General features: G+C 34.5%; 3 protein-coding genes across 3 annotated transcripts; all 3 read left to right on the forward strand.

Annotated features, from left to right (window-relative positions):
• The first annotated feature begins 1,029 nt into the window (after positions 1-1,029).
• On the forward strand, positions 1,030-5,340 carry LOC104903226 (uncharacterized). The gene is made up of 3 exons (XM_010691231.3): positions 1,030-1,570; positions 2,311-2,645; positions 4,695-5,340. The coding sequence occupies exons 1-3, from the start codon at positions 1,093-1,095 to the stop codon at positions 5,064-5,066; spliced, it is 1,185 nt and encodes a 394-aa protein (XP_010689533.2). The 5' UTR covers positions 1,030-1,092; the 3' UTR covers positions 5,067-5,340.
• Positions 5,341-12,758: 7,418 nt separating this feature from the next.
• LOC104903217 (xylan O-acetyltransferase 1) lies at positions 12,759-18,146 on the forward strand. The gene is made up of 5 exons (XM_010691218.4): positions 12,759-13,883; positions 14,002-14,173; positions 15,974-16,173; positions 16,274-16,432; positions 17,492-18,146. Exons 1-5 carry the CDS (start codon positions 13,306-13,308, stop codon positions 17,844-17,846), a joined length of 1,464 nt encoding a protein of 487 aa, XP_010689520.2. The 5' UTR covers positions 12,759-13,305; the 3' UTR covers positions 17,847-18,146.
• A 1,615-nt stretch (positions 18,147-19,761) lies between these two features.
• Positions 19,762-25,308, forward strand: LOC104883353 (endoglucanase 14). Its single transcript, XM_010667863.4, has 6 exons — positions 19,762-19,962; positions 21,233-21,646; positions 22,423-22,509; positions 22,591-22,743; positions 23,804-24,085; positions 24,708-25,308. The coding sequence occupies exons 1-6, from the start codon at positions 19,762-19,764 to the stop codon at positions 25,023-25,025; spliced, it is 1,455 nt and encodes a 484-aa protein (XP_010666165.2). The 3' UTR covers positions 25,026-25,308.
• The last annotated feature ends 50 nt before the right edge of the window (positions 25,309-25,358 follow it).

A 25,358-nucleotide genomic window follows, 5' to 3' on the forward strand; every position in this document is an offset into this window, starting at 1 on the left:
TATTTTAAACGGGGGAAGTAGTCGATAGAATTAATAAACATTTTGAATAAGCGAAAAATTAAACACCCCCACAAAAGTTATTTCGTTGTTCACAACATGTCAGTTCTGGTGCTAACAAGTATCAAGCATGCTCTTCCCTTCGAGTTTTATTGGACTCCACGTACTACTTTAAGTAAACAAATAAAGTTTAGAGGAGTTTAATGTAGTAACTAATTACTCCCCTTGTGTGAAGAATATCTGTATGGGTATAATTACTTTATTAATCATAACTTTGCCTTAAAAGATTAATTATGCTTCTAACTTTTAAGTCATCAATATTTCAAACCTACAACTCCCTTAGAAAAAAAAAAACTTACAACTTGCACCATGCTCATAGCACATTCAGCCGGGCTAACCCGATTCGATCCGCTCAACTCGACTCGAGTCATTAAAGTCAAATCTGACCTTGCTCATTATACTAAAGCTAACCAAATTTAACTAACCTAGACTGACCTAGTTATTAGCTGGTGAACCAACGAACTTAATTAAACTCTGTTCTTTTGAGCACAATCTCAATTTAATTCAGTTACTTTCTTCTCATAATTTTGCTTTTTTTTAACGTAGTTCAACCCCTAAAAAAGGGTTTTATATATAGTTAAATGTCACTCCTATTACCTACTCATCCGATTAAATCAACCTCTCAACCTAATACAACTCGTCCCATGACCACCTTTATTTGCACGAGTCAACTTTCTCACGAAAAATATATACTACACCCGTTTCGTATTATTTGCAACGATGTAACATAAGTGCGAGTAAAAAATGTCTAATCGTTACAAATAATATTAAACGGATGTACTACATTTTTTTTTTCCTTCATGGCTGGTCCTGAGGCCGTAATCAGCGTAGATTAATGCAAGTACTAGCTTCAATTTCATACACAAAACACATGTAATGTGCATTATTAATTAGTAATACACTCCACGTAACTTATAACTAACCACAAAATTAGCATTTGTTGACTAACATACAACTTATATAACCATCCTTAGACGCCATAATAGTTTTCATATATTACTACTACATCCACTCTTCTTTCTCTCTCTAAAAAAAATGGCAACTTCATCTTCATCTCAAAAACCACGTCACCATCTCAACCACCTATACGGTGGACCCACGTCAGCTCCACCACCAACACCATCATCAACACAATCTTCTCTCTCCTCCACGTCAGATTCCGCCATGGATACTCTCTCTCGTCTTCTCCATCGTCTTCCTCCTAATCTCTCTCTTCCTACACGACGCAAACCCTCCACGTCATCATCATCGTCATCATCTCTTCTTCCTACTCTATCTCTCTCCTCCACGTCATCACCACCTTCTTCTACGTTTGAACTCGGTTACTTCCAACTCAGTCACCATTCTATAACTCATCAACTCGCTGAGTCAGCCGAGTCTGACTCGGTCTCTCTACTCGAGTTACCCCTTGATGATAAAGTTAACTCCTTCCCTAGAGAATGGCCTTTGGGATTTTTTTACGACGACGAGGAGAACGACAACGATCACAAAACGGAGTCGTTTTGCTTGGATGGTTAGTTTTCTACTACTAGTACTAATAATAGTAACCATATTAATAATAATACTGATGATAGTAATAGTATTAGTAATACTTCCTTCGTCTCATTAAGGTCGTCTCATAAAAGTAGGGGTTTTGTGCTAAAATGAATTATAAAGATTAATTTTTTGAGTGAATAGAAAAGATGGAAGAGTTATAAATGTTTTTTTTTTTTGAGAAGAAGAAAAATAACAAATAAAGATTGATCTCTTTAAATTTATAATTAGATTTAGTTTTTTTTTTCCTTTAGGCATACCACTAATAGAATAAGGTCATTATATTTCGGAGTCCTGTACAGTTGCTCATAACCGTCTTTGTGTCTCTGATACCCACATAATATGTAGTGCTTTTTTTTCCACATAGTTTTCAAGACGGATTTTTAACTTTTAATATGTTTGATATTTTGTTAATGAAAAAATATGAAAAATTGATAGTATTATGAAACTAAACATTAACTTGTATTTTTAGAAAAAGCACGTAAAAGTGTGGACGAAGTACTTGTACTTCGGACCTTCCCCTGTCCCTCAAATTAAATTATTGTCTAAGTAATTTTGTAGTAGATTGTAATAACTTTGTATTTGAACCTATTTAAGTAATGCATTTCTCTTTAACAAAAAAAAATATTGACTCGAATTTAACAAATCTCGCAAGAGTATATTTTATTTTATATATCATTGACAATATTTAGTTAAAGTGATCTATTGAAATTGAAACAGACACTATATTATGCGACGAAGAAGGTAGTGATACCGAGTTGAAGTTAGCGAGTTTGAAAGGGTTGACTCGTGAGTTGGAAAAGATTGGGTTGGAGGTGGTGGAGAGGCTATCATGCGCCGGTGGGTTTGTGGGACCCAACCCAAAAGAATACAGTACGTTGATGTGGGTATCATCAGAATCGGACGGTGATAAAGCAAGGAGAGTGTACCCGTATGTGGTGGGATTGCAGTACCAGATTAGGCCAAAGAAGTGGGACCTGCTGTCTGATTCGGGTTTGGTGAATGTGGAGCCCCAGGTTGGGTCTGTATTGGTTACAATTGGAGACATCGCTCAGGTAACCACTACACTCGACAAACTTTTTTTCAGTTGTTTGGTGTAAATGATATGAGTCGAGTTTGAGTTTGAGCCAGTTCGATTTGACTCATGAGCATTTCAAGTCAAACGAGTCAAGTCCGGGTTGACTCGAGTTCACTTGAGTCGAGTTTTGATCTAGTAAATTTTAAGTAGTTTACAAGTTTCTCATGTTAAAAGCAACCTTAAGGTAGAAAAATGCTAAATTTATGTATTTTGGGTATATGGATACTCGAGCTTTTCACGAGTTTTTGAATCGAGTATCGAGTTGCTCAACTTGATTTGCTAATATCTCGAGTCGAGTTTTGATTGAGTCGATCACGAATAGTTCGCGAGTTATCTAATTTCCTTTACACCCCTAGTTTCATATTTGACATTTTCTTTGTATAAAAATATATAATCAAATGGAATCTTGAAAAATACGTCTCAATATATATAATTTTCAAATATCAACTTTTTCTAATTTTTACTTATATATAATTAGAGATATTTAAAATATAAATTATGCGTTGGTAATGTGTAAAGGAGAAAGGGAACCACTAGAAAAAAGGAAGTATTATTTTAATGTATGACAATTTATGAGTTTATTTGATGTTTATTGATTACCAATCCAAAAAAATTATAAGTAGATGTTGACATAATGCTTTGTCCACATACTAGTATCTATTCTTTTAGTCATAAGATCTTAGAATTGTAGTTGAATATATTGATGGCCTCTCAAATAAAACAAAAAAAAAAAGCTAAATATAATGATGGGATACAGATAATATCAGGTTAAAGTTGTATTAGTAGTTGACAACTAGTTGTTGAATTGATTAATCATATATTATATCAATTAGGAGTTTTTTTTAGTACAATAATGGTTGTGTAATATGGATTTATAGCCCATTTACATGTTGAAAATCGGGGAGGTTTTTAAGGAACTTAATGAGACATTATTAATTTACGTGGCAAGATTGTTGTATTAGAAAACTCTTAATTATCATTGTTGGTGTTAATTTGCATTTGACAGTACAACAATAAATCAATAATATGTAAATGTAATGCACGAATAAATATATACTTAAACTAGTGTTTTCTTCTGTGTTGAAAATGACAATTGACATGCACCTTCTAGTGGTTTTGGTGGAAACGTACGTAAGGCTGCTTAGCGCAACCTAATTATATGCTCAGCCAAATACCTTAGTGGCATAAGTTTGAAATTGGTAGCATCTAAAATTAATGAATAATAAGATAAGGGCACAAGAAGTGGAGTAGATAACAAAAGTTTAAGGGTGCCTCCTAGAGGTGATTGTGGGCCGGGTCGAGTCACGTCTAAAAATTACCCATTGGTCGGGCCAGGCCAAATTTTTGTGCCCAAAATTTGTTATTTCGGGTCAAAATGAGCGGGCTTTACGGGTCAAAATCTGATCAGGCTGAAAAAAAAGACTAAAAGTCATTTTTGGCTTGCCCCAAAAGCTCGGCCCAAAGCCAAAAAATCGGGACGGACCTGACCGCGGGCCAAAAAATCTTGCCCACAACCCATCCAAATTTGGGCTGGGCTGAGTTGGTCAGCTCTAGTGCGTCTTAGGTGTAACATATTATATCATAATTTATTGTGTAACATGCATAATGACATATATTTCAACAAGAATGACATGGATTATACAGATGATAATATAACGACTTTCATGTCATTCATTTCATGTCGTTTAAGTTTCTTTTACATAATAAGCGGTAGTTTATGACTTGTTACATCATAAATTATATTATATTGTAACAGCTACACCTATGGCATGTTGAATCTATTTTCTAAAAATGATTACTAGTTAAATGTGATTCATTATATAGAGATAAAGGGAGTACTTCAATTTGATAATGGCATTATTGTAGGATTAAGATCATTAAAAAGAAGAGGATATAATTAATGATGGAAAGAAAGGTAATTAGTTAGGTCATAGGTGCACTTGATGAGCTTAAGAATATCTAGTATTATTAGTGATATGCAAGTTTCTACTTATATGGAACAACCTAAAATTGAGAGAATTGACAGGTATGGAGCAATGGAAAGCTAAAGAAAGTAAGAGGAAGACCAGCTCCAATTTCAGATAAGGATGGAAAATCAAGCTTATCAATGACATTGTTGCTCACTCTTCCTCTTGAAAGCAATGTCTCACCTCTTCTCAAGAACCCTAACAACTTCGAAAAAGAAGCTTATTGTGAAACAAAAGTGATTAAGGAAGAAAACAATAACGATGAGCATCAAAGCATTGAGTCAATAAGTACGAGTGACTATGGTATCAACGACCATAACGAGAATCAAACTGTTTTTAACTCGTTCTCTTTCGAGGATTATGCATGGAGAGTTTACCATGAACGCCTTCTCTTAAAAGATCCCCTTGATAGATATCGTGTTATCGACTAATTTGGCTTGTTTTTGGATAATAATGTGTGTTAGTTGTATTATTGTGCTTGGAGGATTTGCATTTACATGTATGTCTTTTGGTTGGAGATTGGAGAGTTTTATTCTTTTGTTGGTGTTAGGAATTGGAGGAATGTCTTCATTTTTTTTTTTTTTAGAAGTGCTCGTTTTGTATGGGCTTTTAGTTTAATGTTTTTATTTAAAAGACGTGGTTATTGGCAAGAACTTATTGCATTTATTGTTTGGGTTCATAATAAATTAAACGGTTTTTTCACCAGGTACCCCTGTACTTTAACAAAATTCATGGGGTACCCCTAACTTTAAACTAATGCACAAGGTACCCTTATTATTTAAGTTAAATGCACCAAATACCCTTACTGACTAACGGTGTCAAGTTTCCGTTAGTCATTAGGGTTAATTAACTTCTCTAATCCTAATTAAACTCTAATTAAACCCTAATTAAGCCCTAATTAAACCCTAATTAACTAACTAAACCCTAACTCCATAACTTGAAACCCTAACCCCCAACCACCACCCAACCACCACCCAACCACCACCACCTCCCTTCCTCTCCCCTAACCCACCACCCCTCCAACAACCCCAGCCCCCCTCGCCGGCATTCCTCGCCGGCAACCCCTCTCCGTCGCCGGCAACCACCTCTGATCCCTCTCGCGCCGCCTTGCCGACAACCCCCTACAGCAAGCCTCATTCCCCCTTGATTTCCCCAACCCACCGCCATCCCCCAGCCCCAACCCCACGCCCACCCCCAACCCCACGCCCATCCCCAGCCCCTACAGCGTACCCCCCTATCCTAGCAGCAACCACCACCATTCTTGATTTCAAAACCTGTTTTCAAAAATCAATTTCAAAAACAATTTCGAAATCATTTTCGAAAACATTTTCGAAATCAAGAACCATTTTCGAAAAGGTTTTTGAAAATGGTTTTCGAAACCTTTTGCGAAAATTTGCAAAAACCTTTTGAAATCATTTTCGAAATTAGTTTTGAAATCAGTTTTTGAAATCAAGAAAAGCAATGAAGAAGAAGGAGAGAGAAATTAAGAACAACATTTGCGGGGTGGGGGAAATCGACGGGAATGGGGGAGGGGATAGGGCTGCGAGGGATGGGGGAGGGTGGCTGTCGTGGGGGTGTGGGAGGGGTGATGCGGGGGGCTGGGGGAAGGGCGGCTGCTGCGAAGGGTGGGTAAAGGAAGGGAGGGGTGTTGCAGGTGGTGGTGAGTGGGTGGGGAGGGGCTGGGAAGGTAGAAGGGGATGTAGTGGGTGGGTGGTAGTTAGGGTTAGGGTTTAGGTTGGGGTGGGTGTGGAGGTGTTAGGGTTAGAAGGCTTAATTAGAGTTAGAGGGCTAATTAGGGTTAATGACTAACGGAAACTTAACGCCGTTAGTCATTAAGGGCATTTGGTGCATTTTATTGAAACAATAAGGGTACCTTGTGCATTAGTTTAAAGTTAGAGGTACCCCATGAATTTTGTTAAAGTACAGGGGTACCTGGTGAAAAAACCGTAAATTAAAAGTTGTTCGTGTTACATACTTAGCCTAGAGTCTTGAGCATTGTACAAGCTAGGACGTGCTCTAGGAGTAACCCTTTTCTTTTAATAACCTACGCTATTATTGCCTCTCTAAAAATTGGTTGTATACTGCTAGTACTTGGCTTCCCTTCCATATAGTAGCTAGTGTATCAGAATGAGCTGAATCTGAGTGAATTATAAGCTTTCAGAAGTTCTTGCAGAACTCTTTTTATTGTAATAATATTATTATTGTGCTACAGTGCTAGTATATATGGTATTGGATAGCAAGTGAACCTATTGATCAAGTTTTGATCCCTAAGGATATCTTTTCATATGAATAATTCAAAGTTCGGTCATACTTTTGCCATATTAATACGCTTAAATGATAAAGCCGAACCTTTACAATTAATAAAAGACAGAGAGAGTATTATACAACAGAAGCTCTGTTCAAAGACTCGTATATACCTCAAGTCGAAAGAAGTGATTGATCAATGGAAACCAAGCCTTTTCCAGCCATATTCTAAAAATGAAGCAAAAGCTTGTATTGACAAACCTCTTATATAGTAAAAGTGAATTAGACGCATGTAATTACCCAACCCGAAAATTCAGTTAAAGCTAAATGTGAATTAACCCCTCTTTCCACCCATATAAACACACTTAAATGATTGGTATCTATATATGTGATAACCTTTATCTTTTGGGATGATATCCTAGGAAACTAAGAATAGTTGATGGAATTATCTCTTCATTATTTACCTACATTTAGCAACCACTAATATGGTGATTGATGATCACTAACTAGTAACTATAATCAACATAATTGAATTTTCAATCATACAACCTGACTTTCCCAATACTTAGACTTGGAAGTGAGTTGGTGATAGAGTATAAAAACCTAATCAACCATAAGCTTAAACTTTTGGTTGAGATGATCCTTTAACATAGTATCAGACCGGACGATATTGACCCATTATGAAATGCAAGATGGAAGGTGTTGAAGATCTGTTTGGAGCAAATTAAGCCCAACAGAATTGTAATGGCCCCAAGACGGGACCCAGTTGATCTCATGTTGGAGGTCCAAAGAGGGCCCAACGAGTATGTTCTGACCTATCCAAATTGCAAGATTGAAGGTGGCTCACATGTGAGGGAGAGTGTTAAGAGTAAAGCCCACATGTGAGTTAGGAATAATTGTCCCACATTGAAGTAGAGGTGATCATGGGTTGGGCTGCGCTTAAAAAAATTAGCCCAATAGTCAGGCCGGGCAAAAATTTTGTGCCCAAAACACGCTATTTTGGGCCAAAATGAGCGGGCTTTTCGGGCCAAAAAAATAGACAAAAAAATCATTTTTGGCTTGCACAAATCCCACACAAAGCAAAAAAAATATTTCGGGCCGGTCTGATCACGGGCCAAAAAATTCTCCCAAAAATCCGGCCCAAAATTGGGTCGGGTCGGGCTAAAATGATCAGCTCTACATTGAAGAATTAGAGAGAGAATGACTAACATATAGATTGATAGGTTACTCCACCTATCACCAATTGGTTTTAGGATGGAAACCCGACCAACCTTTATGTGGTCACTCACTCACTCACTCTCTCACTCTCTCCTTTGACGTGGGCTTGTGTACGGGCCCAATGAAGTTTATGAGTTGGTTGGTACTATATAGTATGATCTGAAAAATGGACTAAATTTTATGTTATTATATCTGTGTAACAATAGTTTGCTTGCCTTGGAAAAAAAGAGATGATATACCAATCACAAAGATAAGATTGAGATATGGTTAATGAGTATATGACTAAAGGAAGTAAAGTTGGCGGATAGTCGAAGTACAAAGACAAGACCAATTATAATGTACTTAGTTAGCTACGCATGGTTAGAAAGGTGTGGGCTTTTCCTTAGACTCTACTTTTCTAGAATAGAAAGCTACTAATTATTAAATAACTTATAAGTTTGGTTGATTTGTTTCTGAACCTAATCTTATGTCAAAGCTTCTAATGTCTTTGCTAATGATGCTTCAACTAGCACTTAATAATGTTGTTTGATCTAATTTTGCTCTTTACTACATGCTGGCATGGGTACAAGTTGTTACTTGTGTACATGCTAAGCATATTAATTAAAGACAGGAGCTACCGTACAATTATCCAAAAAATTCTATTTTTATGAATTTGACGTTATTTTGTCACTTATTTTATTTCATTTGAGACTTCTTTTAAAAATAAATGGTGTGTTTCTATGTTGTTACATTCAAAGTTATAGTGTAATAGTTAAACCAAAATTTCATAATAAGAGTAACCCAATATTATAGGACTAACTATTTTTATTACTAGAGTAGGAATGAATGTGAGACGAATTCGGGGTAGGACTAACTATTTTTATTATGTAGATCGTAAATTTTGATGTGGATCCATAGACTCACAAGGTCTAGAAAATCTAGACTCTTACCCAAATCCAATAGGTTTGGCGGGTCTTGGGTCCAAAATGGTCTCAAGCTTATTATAAGAAATCTCATTGTTTTTTTAATTCGTATTTCTTTTACTTTCATTTTTTATTAGTTATTAAAATGATAATAAAATAATAGTCTTATACTTCTAGAAAACATTCCAAATTAAAATATCCATATTAAGTCGGCTTAGTCCCAGTCGAGAATGGCTAAATTGAGAAGTTTAGGTTTCGAGGACTTGAGTCAATGCTGTATGTTTGAAAATCTAAAATTCCTATTGTTAGGTAAAAAGTTTCAAAATGAGTATGGTTTTGAATCTACTAATTAAACCCGATCACAAACCCATTTTATAGACCCAAACCTTAGTTAAGAGTAACCTCATCCGCCACGGGTAACCACATTTATTGTACAAGTAACTCATTTAATTATACGACAACTTCATTTAATCATATGAGTAACTCCAGTAGTTTACGGAGAGTAACCAGGACATTGATTGAGTGACCCTAAGGGTTGCCAACCCTCTTATTATTGAATTTTCCTTGGTTAGGAATATATTAAAACATTATTTTAATATCTCTTCTTTCCTCATTTATTACATACATATCAATATTTTATTCTAATGTATCTAAGAGGGTTGACAACCCTAAGGGTTACTCAAACATTTTCCTATTCATACGAGCAACATCGATCATTCAATCATAAGAATAAGTCACTAAACTGATTAGTATCCTCTTTTTGTCATAAATTTAACCTCAATTATTCATAAGTATGCCTTTTTATTGTTAAGAATAATCTCATTCGTCAAAGTAACCACATTAATTCATGAGTGTAACTGTATCCGTTAATAAGAGTAACCTCTTTTATTAATTAGTATTTTAGCTATCTTTTTAGAACTTAGAAATTTACCATTTTGTATATTTATGTTTTTGGTATTGCGTTCAAGGTCATCACTCCCACACATCGAGCATAAAAGGGTTGTTCATTGGGGGTAACACAAGATGTTTTCGAAGTGTGCACAAGGAAATAATTTATGCATAAGGGTCAATTTCAAATAGACGTTTTTCACAACACATTTAATATTTTAGGGAGATTTAAGTTAGAGATAAAATTTTAGTTTAATATCTTTCCAACGCATGGTCAAAAGCTCAATTCCGAAGAAAAAAGAGAGTGAGATATGACATTATGAAAACAGCTGATGGACCCGCAACTATACGGAGAACGCGTTGATTATGGAAATGTTTAGCTTTTTTTCCCATCTACCCTCACAAAAATGCTTATACTTCCAATCATTCTAAATAAATTAAAGGAAGGAAAAATTGACAAGAATAATTTCAACTTTCACCAATCTTTTCAAAATAATCCCAACTTTAAATTATTTCAAAATAATTCTAACTTTTGAGATTATTCATGTCAATTTTTCCAAATTAAACGACTACTCTATTGTTTGATTTATATGGATAAATTCATCATAAAGGAAAAGAAAATACAATTCAAGGCCCACAGTCTTTCTCCTCTCAATTGGTGCTAGGGTTGACTCGTCATACCAAGCATGGCTACCAATTTCTAAAGGCCCACAATCTTTAATCCTAACTCTTCTTATGTAATTAATTTTATGTTATACTAAAGAAATCTATCTTCAAAGAACATGTAACAAACCAAGATGTTATTAATTCTCTGAATTTCATGGAAAGAGCTACATGGTATATGAGCATTATTTTAAATATGTATACATTTAAAGAGGAATCTTCAATCAAACACATTTCCCCTGTTTTCATTTTTTTTAAAGAAATATTTTTTTACTTTTTTTTTTTGCCATTTTTTTTGGCAATCCTTAATCTAACTCTTCTTGCCATCCATACCCCATAAACTTGAAACCAAATCCATGTAATTAATTTTATTTCATACTCTTTTCGGTCTTTATTAATTTAGGGTCCGTTCGTTTTTTTTTTTTGTTTTTAGTTTTCAATTTTTTTAAAACTAAAAACCAAAAACAGAAAACCAGAAAAAGTGGTTTTCACTTTTTAGTTGCCAGTTTTCAAAATCATCATGTTCCCAATAAATTTGACTACTTTTTTATTCATTATAAGACATACATCATACTCCCTCCGTCCCATAATATAGTGCCTACTTCATTTTTGGTGGGTCAAATTTCAAAATCTTTGACCGAATATTCTCATTTGTATATATAAAAAAACATATTCATGTGAGATCTTGTTAGATTTGTCTCAATGTGTAGTTTCATAATATCAACTTTTTATATTGTTTATCAATACGGAATTGAAAATATTAAAGGTCAAAGTTATGTCTTGGAGACCGTATAAAAAAGAAACAAGCACTATATTATGGGACGGAGGGAATATGACTTTGAAAATCAAAAAACCAAAAAACAGAAAACCACAGTAATACCGAACGGGCCCTTAGCCTTTTGTTGTGGATTATAGAAAGAAAAATTATTATTTTATATTAAAATTGAATGTATGTGTCAAAAATAAAAACAAAAGAAAAAATTAAAAAAAGAATACGGATAAACTAACCGGAGGGAGTTGAAATCTATCTTCTTCCCCCTTTACCACATGTAACAAACCAAGATGTTATTAATTCTCTGAATTTCGTGGAAAGAGCTACATGGTATATGAGCTTAATTTTATATTATGTATACATTTAAAGAGGAATCTTCAATCAAACACATTTTCCCTGTTTTAATTTTCGGTTTTTTCACCAAATACCCCCGACAAATCAAAAAATTCACAATATACCCTCAATGTTTCAACAATTCACCATATACCCTTGACTTTTCATTTTTGTGCACCAAATACCCTTTTTTTAACCACCGTTAAGTCACCTTTAGCTTTATTTACGATTTTGCCATTATTAACTCCTAACCCTAACTTCTAAACCTAATTCCTAACCCTAATCCAAACCCTAATCCCTAATCATAATCTAACCCCTAAACCACCCCACCCCCACCCTAGCCCAGCCCCAACTGTCGTACCACCTGACCCCCCCCCACTGCCCACCAGTCTACAGCCCCCGCAACCCCCTCCCCCGTCAGACTCGCAACCCCCTGCAACCCCCCTCCCCCTGCCTCGCAACCCCCTTCCTCTGCCCCGCATTTCCGACGGACCCACAACCCCCCTCCCCGCCTCGCATTTCCGACGAACCCGCAACCCCCCTCCCCGTCAGATCCGCAAGCCCCCTCCCCCGTCAGACTCGCAACTCCCCCTCTCTCCTAACCCACCCACCCCCCACCCAGCCCCCCTCCCCCACGCCGGCAACCCCCACCCAGCCCCCCTCCCCTCCCGGCAACCCCCCTCCCTCTTCCGGTTTTGCCCCCCTCCCTCACTCTCTTCGCGCCTCCCCCCCCCTCCTTCCTTCGCGCGCTCCTCTTTCCGGCAGCCCCCTCCCCTCCCTCGCTCACTCTCGTCGCTCGTCGCGCGCGCCTCCCTCCCCCTTCGTCGCGCCTCCCCTTCCCCTCCCTCACTCTCGCCGGCCGCCGCTGCTGCTATTGTTTTCGCTGCTGTTGATTCGCTGCCGGAAAGAGAACCGCGAAGGAAGGAGGAGGGAGGGGAGGGGCAAGCCGGAAAGGCGGCGTGAGGGAGGGGCCGACGGTGGGAGGGAGGGGATGCGGCGGTGGAGGGGGAAGGGTGGGGCTAGGGTCAGGTGGGGGTTGGCCTAGGTTGGAGGGGTGTTAGGCTGGGTTAGGGTTAGGGTTTGGGGTAAGGGTAGGGTTAGATTAGGGTTAGGGTTAGATTAGAATTAGGGTTTAGGGTTAATAATGGCAAAATCGTAAATAAAGCTAACGGAGAAATAACGGACGTTAAAAAAAGGGTATTTGGTGCGCAAAAATGAAATGTCAGGGGTATATGGTGAATTGTTGAAACATTGAGGGTATATTGTGAATTTTTTGATTTGTCAGGGGTATTTGGTGAAATAACCGTTTAATTTTTTTTAAAGATTTTTTTTTTAGTTTTATTTTTTTGCCATTTTTTTTGATTGATAGATCATAGATCTCTACTACAAAGTAGTTAAGAAGCAAATGGAGTAGAAATAAGAGTAACCCACTTGAGAAAGACAACTCTCCCAATAGTTGGTTCCTTAAAGACAAATCCTTCTCACCAAACAAGCCCTTATTTCATCAAACAATTTTTTTGTAACAAAAAATTCATTCTTTTTTGTTCTTCTTTTGCATAGTATAATAATGCTATGTTTCCTCTGTTTCTTTAAATTTCATCTGTTTTTATCTTTGTATCTCACTCATTTTTCACTTTTTCTCTCAATCCCATGTCTCGAAAATCATCATTTCTTCTTCCATCTGATACAATGAAGCAAAAAAAAGGCAACAATCTTTCAGTTTTTGTTGTAGTTTTCTCAATTATTTTGTTTGCTTTTTTCATATACAATGAAGATGTGAAATCAATTGCAGAATTCCCATTTTCCAAGCAAAAAGTTCAAGAAATGCAAGAAAATCGACCAAATGATGAAAACCCAGTTCAAATTAAGGAAAACCCAGTTCAAGAAAATGAAATCCCAGTGAAAAATGGTGATAAAACAGCTGAAATTTCCATTGATGGAGTAAAAATAGAGCAAGAAAATTCTGGAAATAATGATGATGATGTAAAGAAAGAAATTGAGGAGAGAGAAAATGATGTTGAAGATGAAGATGATGAAGAGATTGAATTACCACCAGAAAAATGTGATCTTTTTACTGGAGAATGGGTTTTTGATAATGTTACACACCCTTTATACAAAGAAGATGAATGTGAGTTTCTCACTGAACAAGTAACTTGTATGAGAAATGGTAGGAAAAATTCCATGTATCAAAATTGGAAATGGCAGCCAAAAGATTGCAATTTACCCAAGTAAGAATGAAATTTTCAACTTTTTTATATGAAATTATATTATCTGGGTTTTTTTTTTCTTTGAATAATAAAATTTCTGATAATTTTTTTCTTATTTTTTGGTGGGTGATATATGAAGATTTAAGCCAAAATTGCTGCTTGAGAAGTTAAGAGGAAAAAGATTGATGTTTGTGGGAGATTCATTAAATAGAAATCAATGGGAGTCAATGGTGTGTTTTGTTCAATCTGCTGTTCCTTCAAGTAGGAAGAGTTTGATTAAGTCTGGTTCACTTAACATTTTCAGAATTGAGGTAATTTTTCTCTCTCCTACTATTACTTTAAATACAGTAACTATGTCAGAATTTATTTTACTTCCTTCGTAACAAATAGAACGCAATAAATAAATATTTTATACCTAGTTATTAGGTATGGAGCGAGTGACAAAAAGAACGCAACAAATAAATATTTTATACCTAGTTATTATGTTATGGAGAGAGTAATTATTTTGATGGGTAGTTTTTTCAGTTTTTGTTTTTCTCTAGGTGACTTTAATTTCACCTTATTCTAGTCATACAGCTAATGACGAAATTAAGCACCAAGGATGTTTTGGTATAGTAGTTAAGATCACCAAGGATGTTTTGGTATAGTAGTTAAGATCACCAAGGATGTTTTGGTATAGTAGTTAAGATTAAGATGTGTGAACGATAGTCGATAGGTCACGGGTTCAAATCCCCCCTTCCCGTCTTTACACTGCCTTCGTGACTCATATGGATAAATAAAATGACGAAATTAAGCAATCAAAATTTTATGATAATGGACTACGTTTACTTCAGAAATAAGTCTTGTTCACAAAAGGGACCATATTTTAGAAGTTTAATTTGTCTAGTGCAATATGCCATAGGGTCATCAGTCATAAATTTTGCTGTTATGGTTGGTTGGTTGGCTGATTATTAGCATCAGATAACATGTAACATTATTAGGTAATAGAATTATTGTTTTGGTACATGAGTTTGTGGCCGAGATCTCTATCTCAAGGAGGCTTAGACTCGAATGGAACACCCCCTACACTCGGCCAAAAGGCTGGATGAAGATTCGAACCCATGAAAATTGTTTATGTTCGGTAATAGAATAAGGTTTATGTTTGTAGGTCATTCTTTCAGAATTCGTAGTGACATTGTCACAACCTTTCTTAATTAACTACTTCCTCTGTTTCGTTTTAAATGTAATAAAAATGTATTTTTTGTGAGATATAAAATATTCCTTTGTTGCATTTAAAACGAAACAGAGGAAGTATATGATATAGTTTACGAAAAACTACAATATTTATAACAACAATGTTACTAATATTTATTTATCTAATTATTAACCTTTGCAATTAGTAACATGTTATTACTTTAAGAAATCTAACAAATACTTTAAACATCTCAAAATAGTATGTGTGACCGTGTGAGTGACTACTATTTTCATATGTTCCCCTTGATGCTACTAGAAATTCAACTTTAACATTGTGTTAGATGCTATGTTGCTCGGACTCTTCATTTTACCTCAAGTACTCGTGTCGGATCCTCGACACTCGAATATGGGTGGGACACTTGGACAATTTGTTTTGGGCTAAAAAATAGAATAAAAAACTCCAAAAAATAACCGAGTCGGACACTTGGACACGTACCCGTATCGGACATGGCTACCGGAGTCTCAACAACATAGGGTAGATGCAATTGTAATTTATTGTTTTGTACCAAAATTGAGGATGCAATTGATACAACTTTTGAGCTAGTAGTAAAAAAGAGATTGATTGCTTTTGAAAAATTACTACTATATTCCAATCAATCTTAATCAGCTTTACTTTACAAACCTAAACCAATTCCTATTTTTGTGTTTTGAAAGCATTTGGTCACCCACTCCTCATAAAGTGTAAAGTTAGCATGCAATTTTAACATATGATGAAATAGTGCACAAATAATTTAACCTACTCTTATACTATAATGTTTCCTTTTTGTTAGTTTCCCTTTCTTTTTGATAGGATATTGTTTGTTTCTATACTACTTTGCTTAAAGTTTAAGTGGGGAAAACAATATATTCATATATATTCTGTTATTTCCTGGTTGCAGGACTACAATGCTACTGTGGAATTTTACTGGGCACCATTCTTGGTAGAGTCAAATTCTGATGATCCAAAGATGCACAGCATATTAAACAGGATTATCATGCCTGAATCAATCAAAAAACATGGTGTTAATTGGAAGAACGCGGATTACCTTGTCTTTAACACCTACATTTGGTGGATGAACACTTTCTCTATGAAAGTTTTGTAAGTACTGATTAATTATTATCAATGTAGCATTGGTTTGGTAGTTTCTTTAATGAAATTGTGTAATGGTTGAGTATGTTGGTCTTGATCGATCGAGCAGGCGAGGATCATTCGATGAAGGCGCGACAGAGTATGATGAGGTAGAGAGGCCAGTAGCATATGCAAGGGTGATGAATACATGGTCTAAATGGGTGGATAAAAACATTGATCCTAATCGTACAACAGTCTTCTTCATGAGCATGTCTCCTCTTCATATCAAGTAAAATTCCGTCTTAGCTTTTCTAATCATATATGTCCAATTTCATGTTATGATCATTATATTACATAAATGCATCCTAGAGAAAGCCACCTAAAATTTTTGTCATGTAATTAATAAGGATTAGTCTGAACTTTTAGTTTGTTAACTAAGATTTGTTGTTGGATTATAGAAGTATTATTTGTCAATTAGGTTATGTGAATGTTCAGCAAGGAATTTTATAAAGCTATAAAGGATCAGGTTGCATGGTTATGAAGTACAGATAGGTGTTTAATTATTGAAATTAGGTGGATCCAATAGGTCAAAATTCTTTTAGGGAAAGCATATGGATGGAATTAAGAAGCTAAAAGACATACTATTATTAGATTATTCAAATCATATGAATTCTAAGGAAAACATTTATTATGTTACCTGCCCTACATGAACAACCTCCGCTATCTAGAAGATCATACGAGGAAAATAGTACTCTCTCCGTAACGAATTACTAGCAGTAATTGAATATTTTACTTCTTACAAATAATTCGTTACAGTCGGAGTACTAATTCTAAGACAGATGGACAAGTCAATATCAGGAAAGAAACCAAGGTTTGTTACATTGTTATATGCTGTGTAATCTTTATATGTAAGTTTCTTTACATGAATTACCTCCTGTCAATAAAAAAAATTACATAGATGCTTCTTTATACCACAAGATTTCTGGTGTTTGTCACTAGAAGTTTTGTGCTTCCAACCCATGTAATGTGTGTTCTCTTTTTACTACTAGTAATCTAACAAGATTAGCACATCATGAATTATTAATGATAGTATATTGGGCCTTGTTCAACTGCAACTTAATTAATAATGTTGTAGTAAAAACTAAAATCAGTTTAAATTTGTAAAAATCAATTTTTCTAGTACACTTAAAGAGTAAATTAGTAAAACACCATAAATCAGTAGAAAATCAGGTTAAGTCAGTGAATTATAGTAGATGTTTTAATCAGTGATAATCGATTTAATCCGTAAACATATTATAGTTCAACAAAGATTAGCTGGTAGATTTATAATACTGTTATTTCCTTACAGGAGTTTAGACTGGGACAACCCAGATGGTATAAAATGCGCCCTAGAGACTACACCAATCTTGAACACAAGCATGCCATTGGAAGTAGGCACCGATAAGCGCCTGTTCAGGCTCGCTCACAACGTAACACAGTCGATGAAAAGGGTTCCGGTGAGCTTCCTGAACATAACAGCATTGTCAGAGTACAGGAAAGACGCACACACGTCCGTGCACACCATAAAGCAAGGGAAATTGCTAACGCCAGAGCAACAGGCAGACCCTGAAACTTTTGCTGATTGCATTCACTGGTGCTTACCTGGTCTACCAGATACATGGAACGAGTTCCTCTATACTAGGATTATTTCCCGCAATACGTGACAGTTTTCTTGCTTACATGACGTGATACCTCGTGCTAGATTCATTTTTAAAAATGTCCAATTTTTGTGAGTCTTTTGATGATTTAAAATTGATGTCTAGGATTGCAACATTGCAAATTTGCAATCATATTGTGTAGAAAAGGGGTAAAAGTGTTTTTTTTTTGGGGGTAAAAGAATTTTCAAAGATCAGGGCGAAAATTGCTACTGTGAAAAGAAAGGAATTGAGATTGTAATATATGATTCAAAAGAAGCAATAAAAAGTGATAAAAGAAATGTATAGAGGAGTTTTTGCTCCAAGAAATTTAGTATTTTTCTCAGTAGTGTTCCTGGTTGAGGCATTGATTGATAGATGTATTGTTTGTTAAATGGAATTTGGGATTCAACTTTTTGTTGGTGTGGATGATGCTCCGGATAATTCGAGACTAAGCAAAAGTCATAGTTCGAAAATACAATTTTGGTCACGATCGCGGTAACGGTCACGTTGATGCAATGCGATTGTCGTACTGCTGAATATCGGCTTAAACCATGAAATATTTCTAAAACCCAACTACTATTCGTTTTTTTTTTCACCTTTACGATGCTGGTAATATCGATTCGGTAGATTTGAAAACCTTACGATGCGGGCAATACGATATGATGCAGCCTTGTTTTGACACCATGCCATTCCCTATAAAAAGTTTATCCTTGGTTAAGACCCCTTTGATCCAAGCTTATCTTCTTACACCATATGCTATTATGCTATATGTTCTGCTTGATTATGAAGTATAATAACATGGTCTTCAACTCTCTGAGAATACCAACTGCTAATTTATGCGGTTTCGTTCTCTCAGTCACACAACCTATCGCTCTCACTAGTAGTTCATGGGTCATATAAATATTGGTAGATCAAGACTTTCGGGTCCTATGATTCCTTATTCACCTTATTTTTTTCTTAATTTATTAGAACTTAAATGAAGTTATATGATATATGAATTTATTGGAAATTATCTGAACTTATCTAAATTTATTGAAAATCATTGAAGTTTATTTATAAGGTGTTGAAACTTTTTGTAACTTTACTGAAATTATTGGAACTTATCCAAACATATTAAAACTTATTAGATCTTATTGAAACTTAACTAAACTTGTTAAACGTGTTTAAAGGGGAAGAAAAAGCATGCGCTCTAAGTTATAAAATGTTTTGAGGTAACATCCAAAACTTGGGATTAAATATACACATCTCCTTTATCTTATACCATAAATCTTGTTTACTATGGCTCAAGGAAAATACACTATTTTCTCGTACTCCCTAGGATCCTATATTTATACTCGGAAATTTATTTTGACGGTAAATTATAAAATTATATCATTATAAGATTTTTCTTGAAAAATACCTATATATATATTACTTTTATCAATATGATTTAAGAGTAATTTATGGTCAAAGTCCGTCCTCAAATATGGGTGTCTTAGAAAAGAAATAGAGGGAGTATATATCATTTTGAATTGATAATGTACTATTGTACTTATATACTTGTAATAGTAATATCTTGGAATACCCCTTTATGATCCATAGTATCTAAAAGATATCATGGAAAAAAGTAGGGCAGAGGGTGATCATATCATCATATATTCATTTAGATTTTAGATAGTGTAAGTGCAACTAAATAAAACGATGGAAATAATAAATTACCTCCATAAAGAGAATATTAAATATGATCTTCAAGATGAATCAAGTAAAATGGTAACATAAACAAGTCAAAATGGTAAATAATCATACATGAAATATTCTAGAGATCATAAATTGATCATATAAATTTGTACTCCTTGATTTATTTTTCATTCTAAACATATACTCAAAATAAACAATCATGTATATATATTATATAAAACCCTCCATTTGAGTTATTTTCCATTGATCATATATACAAAAGATAATGGCATCAACTATAAATAACTTCAGCTTGTTATTTGTGCTAATTTCTCTTCTTATTCATGGTGTTATTTCTATAAATTATAAACAAGCCTTAAGCAAATCTTTGCTATACTTTGAAGCTCAAAGATCTGGCAAATTACCTGCTCATCAGCGAGTTACATGGCGCGGTAACTCGGGTCTTAAAGACGGCCAGGATGCCGGTGTACGTATACTCCAATTTACTAGCTCTGTATTTTTTTTTATCTTTCTCATCTAGAATCTCGACATTATTCAGAATTAGAGAGGATCTTTTAGATTTTTCTCAATATATAAGAAAAAACATAGTCTTATCGGGTCTTGTTTGATTCGTCGAAATGAGTACTTTATTAATATTCAATTATTATAATTTTTACTAATATGTAATAAAAAGATATTTAATATAGAATAATTACATTGATAAATGTGCAAAGTCAAAGTAGGAAAGATAAAAATAAACCGAGGGAGTATTTTATTACATGCATTTTTTTTATTATTGATATATTTAAAATTGATTGTTTCTTAAAGATTGTTGTCCAAAATTTAAAAAATGAAAGATTTAGTTTAAAGGGGGAGTTTTTTATTTTAAGTTTTTACAAAAAATGACAAATACATACTGTGTAGAAAGTTTCATGGCAAAACATATCAACGAGATAAGGAATTAATTAATTTTATCATCTCTCCAAATTCAATTACTCTTTTGTAATTGTTGGTAGGAGGCTAGGAGCTTTTACATCAATATTAGATTTCAAGTGATCAAGGGCAAAAAATTAACAATTTGAGAATACTCAATGTGGTTAGGTTTCTTCAACTCAATTTTGAAAATGATTGAATATTATTTTTTGATTTTATTGTTACAAAAAAATATAATAAGGTGTAAAATATCCTCCATAAATACATATTCATTTTGTTTCTTTGACTATAGATATATTTTAACAATCGATTAATAAAAACTACAAAAAGCTAATACTTATCGAATAAATTAAAACAAATTGAAAAATATTTTAAAGAATAAAATTTGTTTAACTATTAGTCTCAAATTTAGTTTAAGTGAGTTACGAAAATTGTGTTAAAAGTCAAAATAGAAAAAGTAAAAAAGAACGGAGAGAATAGTACTATTAATTGTACATTAAAATTGTGTGGATCTTACTCTATATATCTTTTATTGATACCACTAATGGTGCAATTATCATTGTAACTACTAAAGAAAACGAAATAGAAAATATTTGAGTCATTCGATCCTAAAAATTGTCAAACCATCTTAAATACAATAGAATAAAATATTGATATATACACATAATTAATTAATCGGACATAGAAATGTCATAAAATTGATGTTTTGATGTATTCTTGACGAAAAAACTTTCAATAATTAGAAGGTTAGCCATCCTTTAAGTTACTGAATCACGATAAATTAGTTTGATTGATTGTACATGAATATGAAATCAAATTAACAGGTGGATCTAGTAGGAGGATACTATGATGCAGGAGACAACGTTAAATTCGGATTTCCAATGGCATTTACAGTAACCCTACTTGCATGGGGTGTAGTTGAGTATAGTTCTCACTTTGAGGCTCATAATGAACTCCATAATGCATTAGCTGCTATCAAATGGGGGACTAATTATTTCATCAAAGCTCATCCGCAACCAAACCTCCTCTATGCCGGCGTCGGCGAAGGAAGCTCCGATCACCAGTGCTGGGAGAGGCCTGAGGACATGACCACGCCGAGGCCGGTTTTTAAGATCGACGAGCAAAACCCTGGCTCCGACTTGGCTGCTGAGACCTCGGCTGCTCTTGCGGCTGCTTCTATAGCTTTCAAGCATGTTGATAGTAAATATTCATCCTTGCTTCTTGTTCATGCAAAACAGGTAATTAGTTATTGGTAAACCCTCTCTTAAAGACTTCATTTGTTATGTTAATTCGATTGTAATAACAATAAATTGAGATCCTTTACTAGCAATTAGAACCTTACTTATCAAGGATGTGTCTTGGTCTAGTGGTTAAGATTGAGGTGCTGTGAACGATATTCGATAGGTCATAGGTTCGAATCCCTCCTCCACTTCTTTGTACTGCCTTCATGGCTCATATGGATCAAAAAAAATAAATTAGAACCTTACTTGCAATTAATTGAATATATCGGAAAATGGAGATCTTAGGTTTGAGCACCCAAATTTGCCTGCATGTATATGATAATATATAGGGGTGAATTCACAAAACTCAATTTTAACTTATCTGAACTTATCAGCCTTGAGCTTAATTTAATTACCAAAACGTACATGAACTTCTTTAATTTATTCGTTTAGTTTTTAAATTGTGTTCGACTACCGTGTACAAAAATCTCTAGTTAAACACATACTATTTACATTGTGTGTGTTTGGTCACAACACCTTGAACGATAGCTTGGATGCACCCGACACCACCAATTATGACTAGTAGCCTAAACACCACCAACTACAAGGTGGGGTGTAGTCTGTACCATAAAACCTACCGTCTTCGACAACATATTAGGCTTCCGGCCTCCTTTATATGGTACGGAATACACCCCACCCCTAGTTGGTAGTATTTAGGCTACTAATCGTAGTTAGTGAGGTTGGATACACCCAAGCTAAAATATCATAATAACGATGATATTGCATGTGAGCAGCTATTCAATTTTGCAACAAGTCACCAAGGAAAATATTCGGATAGTATTCCATCAGCTGCACAATTCTACTCGAGCAGTGGTTTCCAGGTATTACATAAAGATTTATGTAAATTAATTGTATTGATTAAAACAAAGATCAATTAATCAAATATTTATTATATTATGCAGGACGAGTTATTATGGGCAGCTGCATGGCTACATAGAGCTACTGGAGAGAAAGGCTACTACGACTTCTTGGGGAACTTTCAGGGTAGTGGTGGAACGAGATCCATGTTTTCTTGGGATGACAAGTTTGTTGGTGCCCAAATTCTTATTGCTAAGGTACTACTCTATTTCCTCCGTTTCAAAATATAAGACATTTACGTTTTATAAAAATTTGCTTTGATAAAAAATAACTATCATAATATGGTAAACAAAAATTATACCATTGGATCTATCTTGAAAAATACTATAATAACATTATTTTTTTAAAAAAAAATTATCAACATAAGTTGAGAGTAATAACTGTCAAAGTCCGACTTCAAATGTCATGTGTGCCTTATATTTTAAAACAGAGTAAGTATAATTTTTTTTTCTTAGCTACATATATAGGGTTTCTTGTATCATTTCTTTAGGAATTCAAATTGACTATGTAACCGTTAAATAACTAATTAAGTCCGCGAAATGCCGGTATTATATACCCTTAATTCTAAGGTTAGTTACACTTTCCTTATTAAGGGTTTTTTAAAACATTTAATCCTGCTCTATTAGTTGCTTCATTAATTAGTTGAGCTAAGGCTTCATGCATGATGCATGCATGCGTACATATCGTGCACTCCCCTACAACAATATATTAATCCCTTTTGTTTTTTGTTTATTTCTTTTTCTGTACTCTAGCTATCTGATTGATTTTAATTTTACAGTTGAAGTTAATTATGCGGGTCTACTTAAATTATTGTCTCGCCAGATTATTTGTCAAAATATTGAACTTTTTTACAATTTTTAACGCACACGAAAAATTGTATAAAACAAATAGAGAAAAACAAGAAAAAAGGCCGTACCATAGTGCGTAAATTAAAATATAAGTAATGTTTAAAGCATCAATCTGTCTCAAATCTCCGATCCCCTCCCTTTCTTTGTATTTTGTACTGCCATCGTGACTCATATAGATAAAAAAAATAATCAATTTGTTTCAAAAGATAAAATCATCAAATAGGAAACTTCTATACATGATGTCTTTGCAACGAGATTTGATTTTGACTTGCATCATGGAGTATCGTATTTGACGTACTTATTATTATCTTGTTAATCATTAATATGTTTTATTTATGGCAATTGTAATAATGAATTTATGATGATCAATATGTTAATCTTATATTACGGAAAATATATTAATCTGCAGCAAATTTTAGAGGGAAATGTTCAAAACTCAGGAAAATGGGGAGAATACAAAAGTGAAGCAGAGCAATTTCTTTGTAATTGCATTGAAAAGGGCAACACCAACATTTATAAGACAAGTGGTGGATTATTATGGTTTAATGATTGGGATAATCTCCAATACACATCAACTGCTACCTTTGTCATTACAATCTATGCTGATTACCTCTTTGCTTCTGGAAAATCCCTTAATTGTCCGTCTTCTTTGGTCAATCCACCTGACCTCATTGCTTTTGCTAAATCACAGGTATGTGTTTTTTTTCACCTCATAATCTTATGTTCACAACCAAACTAGAGATCGAATTTCGTTTATATGATAGACTATTATTTGTAACTCTCTCTATATAGCTTCAACGATCACATATTAGTATAATAACTACATAAATTATTAGAATAGAAGGTCTAATTTTAACATAAAATTAGACGAACTCAGTATTGAAATCTTCTAACAAGCCCATTCTATTTCACTCTAACCCAACACTATTCTAGTTAATAGTCATCCATTCTCTTTTCCTTTCTTTATTTTTCTTGATTCTCGAATTACAATAGACAATTTCAAAAAATAACACAGTGCTGTTATGGAACGGATTAAACTAGTCACTAAATGGATTAAACTAGTCACTGAATGGGTTAAAGAATATCATTATTGAATATAGATTAAACTGGTCACGAAATCAATAAAATTGGTCCTAAATAAATTAAATTGGTCAGAATATTAAAAAAAGTGGCATGTTCTCTTCTTAATATTGAGATTGGGCCGAGCCTAATATTAAAATAAAAGTAGGCGGTCTCTTACAAGACCAACTGTAATAACTATGGCCTGAATCTTAGCTTTCTTGTAATCTGTAACACTATTTCATGGCAACTAGGTTGACTACATACTAGGAGCCAACCCAAAGAACACAAGCTACATGGTTGGATATGGGTCAAACTACCCACAACAAGTGCATCATAGAGGATCTTCAATTGTATCAATCAAGAAGGATCCCACACCAGTTGGGTGCAAAGATGGGTTCACCAATTGGTTTAATAAAAACCAACCTAACCCAAATGTTTTGGTCGGAGCAATTGTAGGTGGACCTGATAAAAATGATAATTATGTTGATCAAAGAAGTGATTATCAGTTGGCTGAACCTGCTACCGCTAATTCTGCTGGCCTTGTTGGGGTGCTTGCTAGGATCAGTTAAAAACTTGATTAATAAAACCTGCTTTCTTCACTTCATGCAAATTAACTTAGTGAGATTAAGTTGGCTTTTAGAAATTAAATAGTCTCAATTATGCACATGTAATAAGTATTGGCTGAATAATAGTATGAATATAAATGATATTGTTATCATTTAGATGTTTACTCCATTAATCCCTCAAGTTTTCGACACAAGAACCTTAGCAAATTTTAAAATTGCAATGGCATATCATTCTTGTTCTTGAAGACGTTAACAAACTCGGTATTTGATACATTTCTGCATCACTGTAATCGTTTAATTTCTAAAATATAATTGGATACCGTAATTTTGAAAGTT

The sequence above is a fragment of the Beta vulgaris genome, chromosome 2 (genome assembly GCF_026745355.1).
Source record: "Beta vulgaris subsp. vulgaris cultivar EL10 chromosome 2, EL10.2, whole genome shotgun sequence".
NCBI lineage: Eukaryota > Viridiplantae > Streptophyta > Magnoliopsida > Caryophyllales > Amaranthaceae > Beta > Beta vulgaris.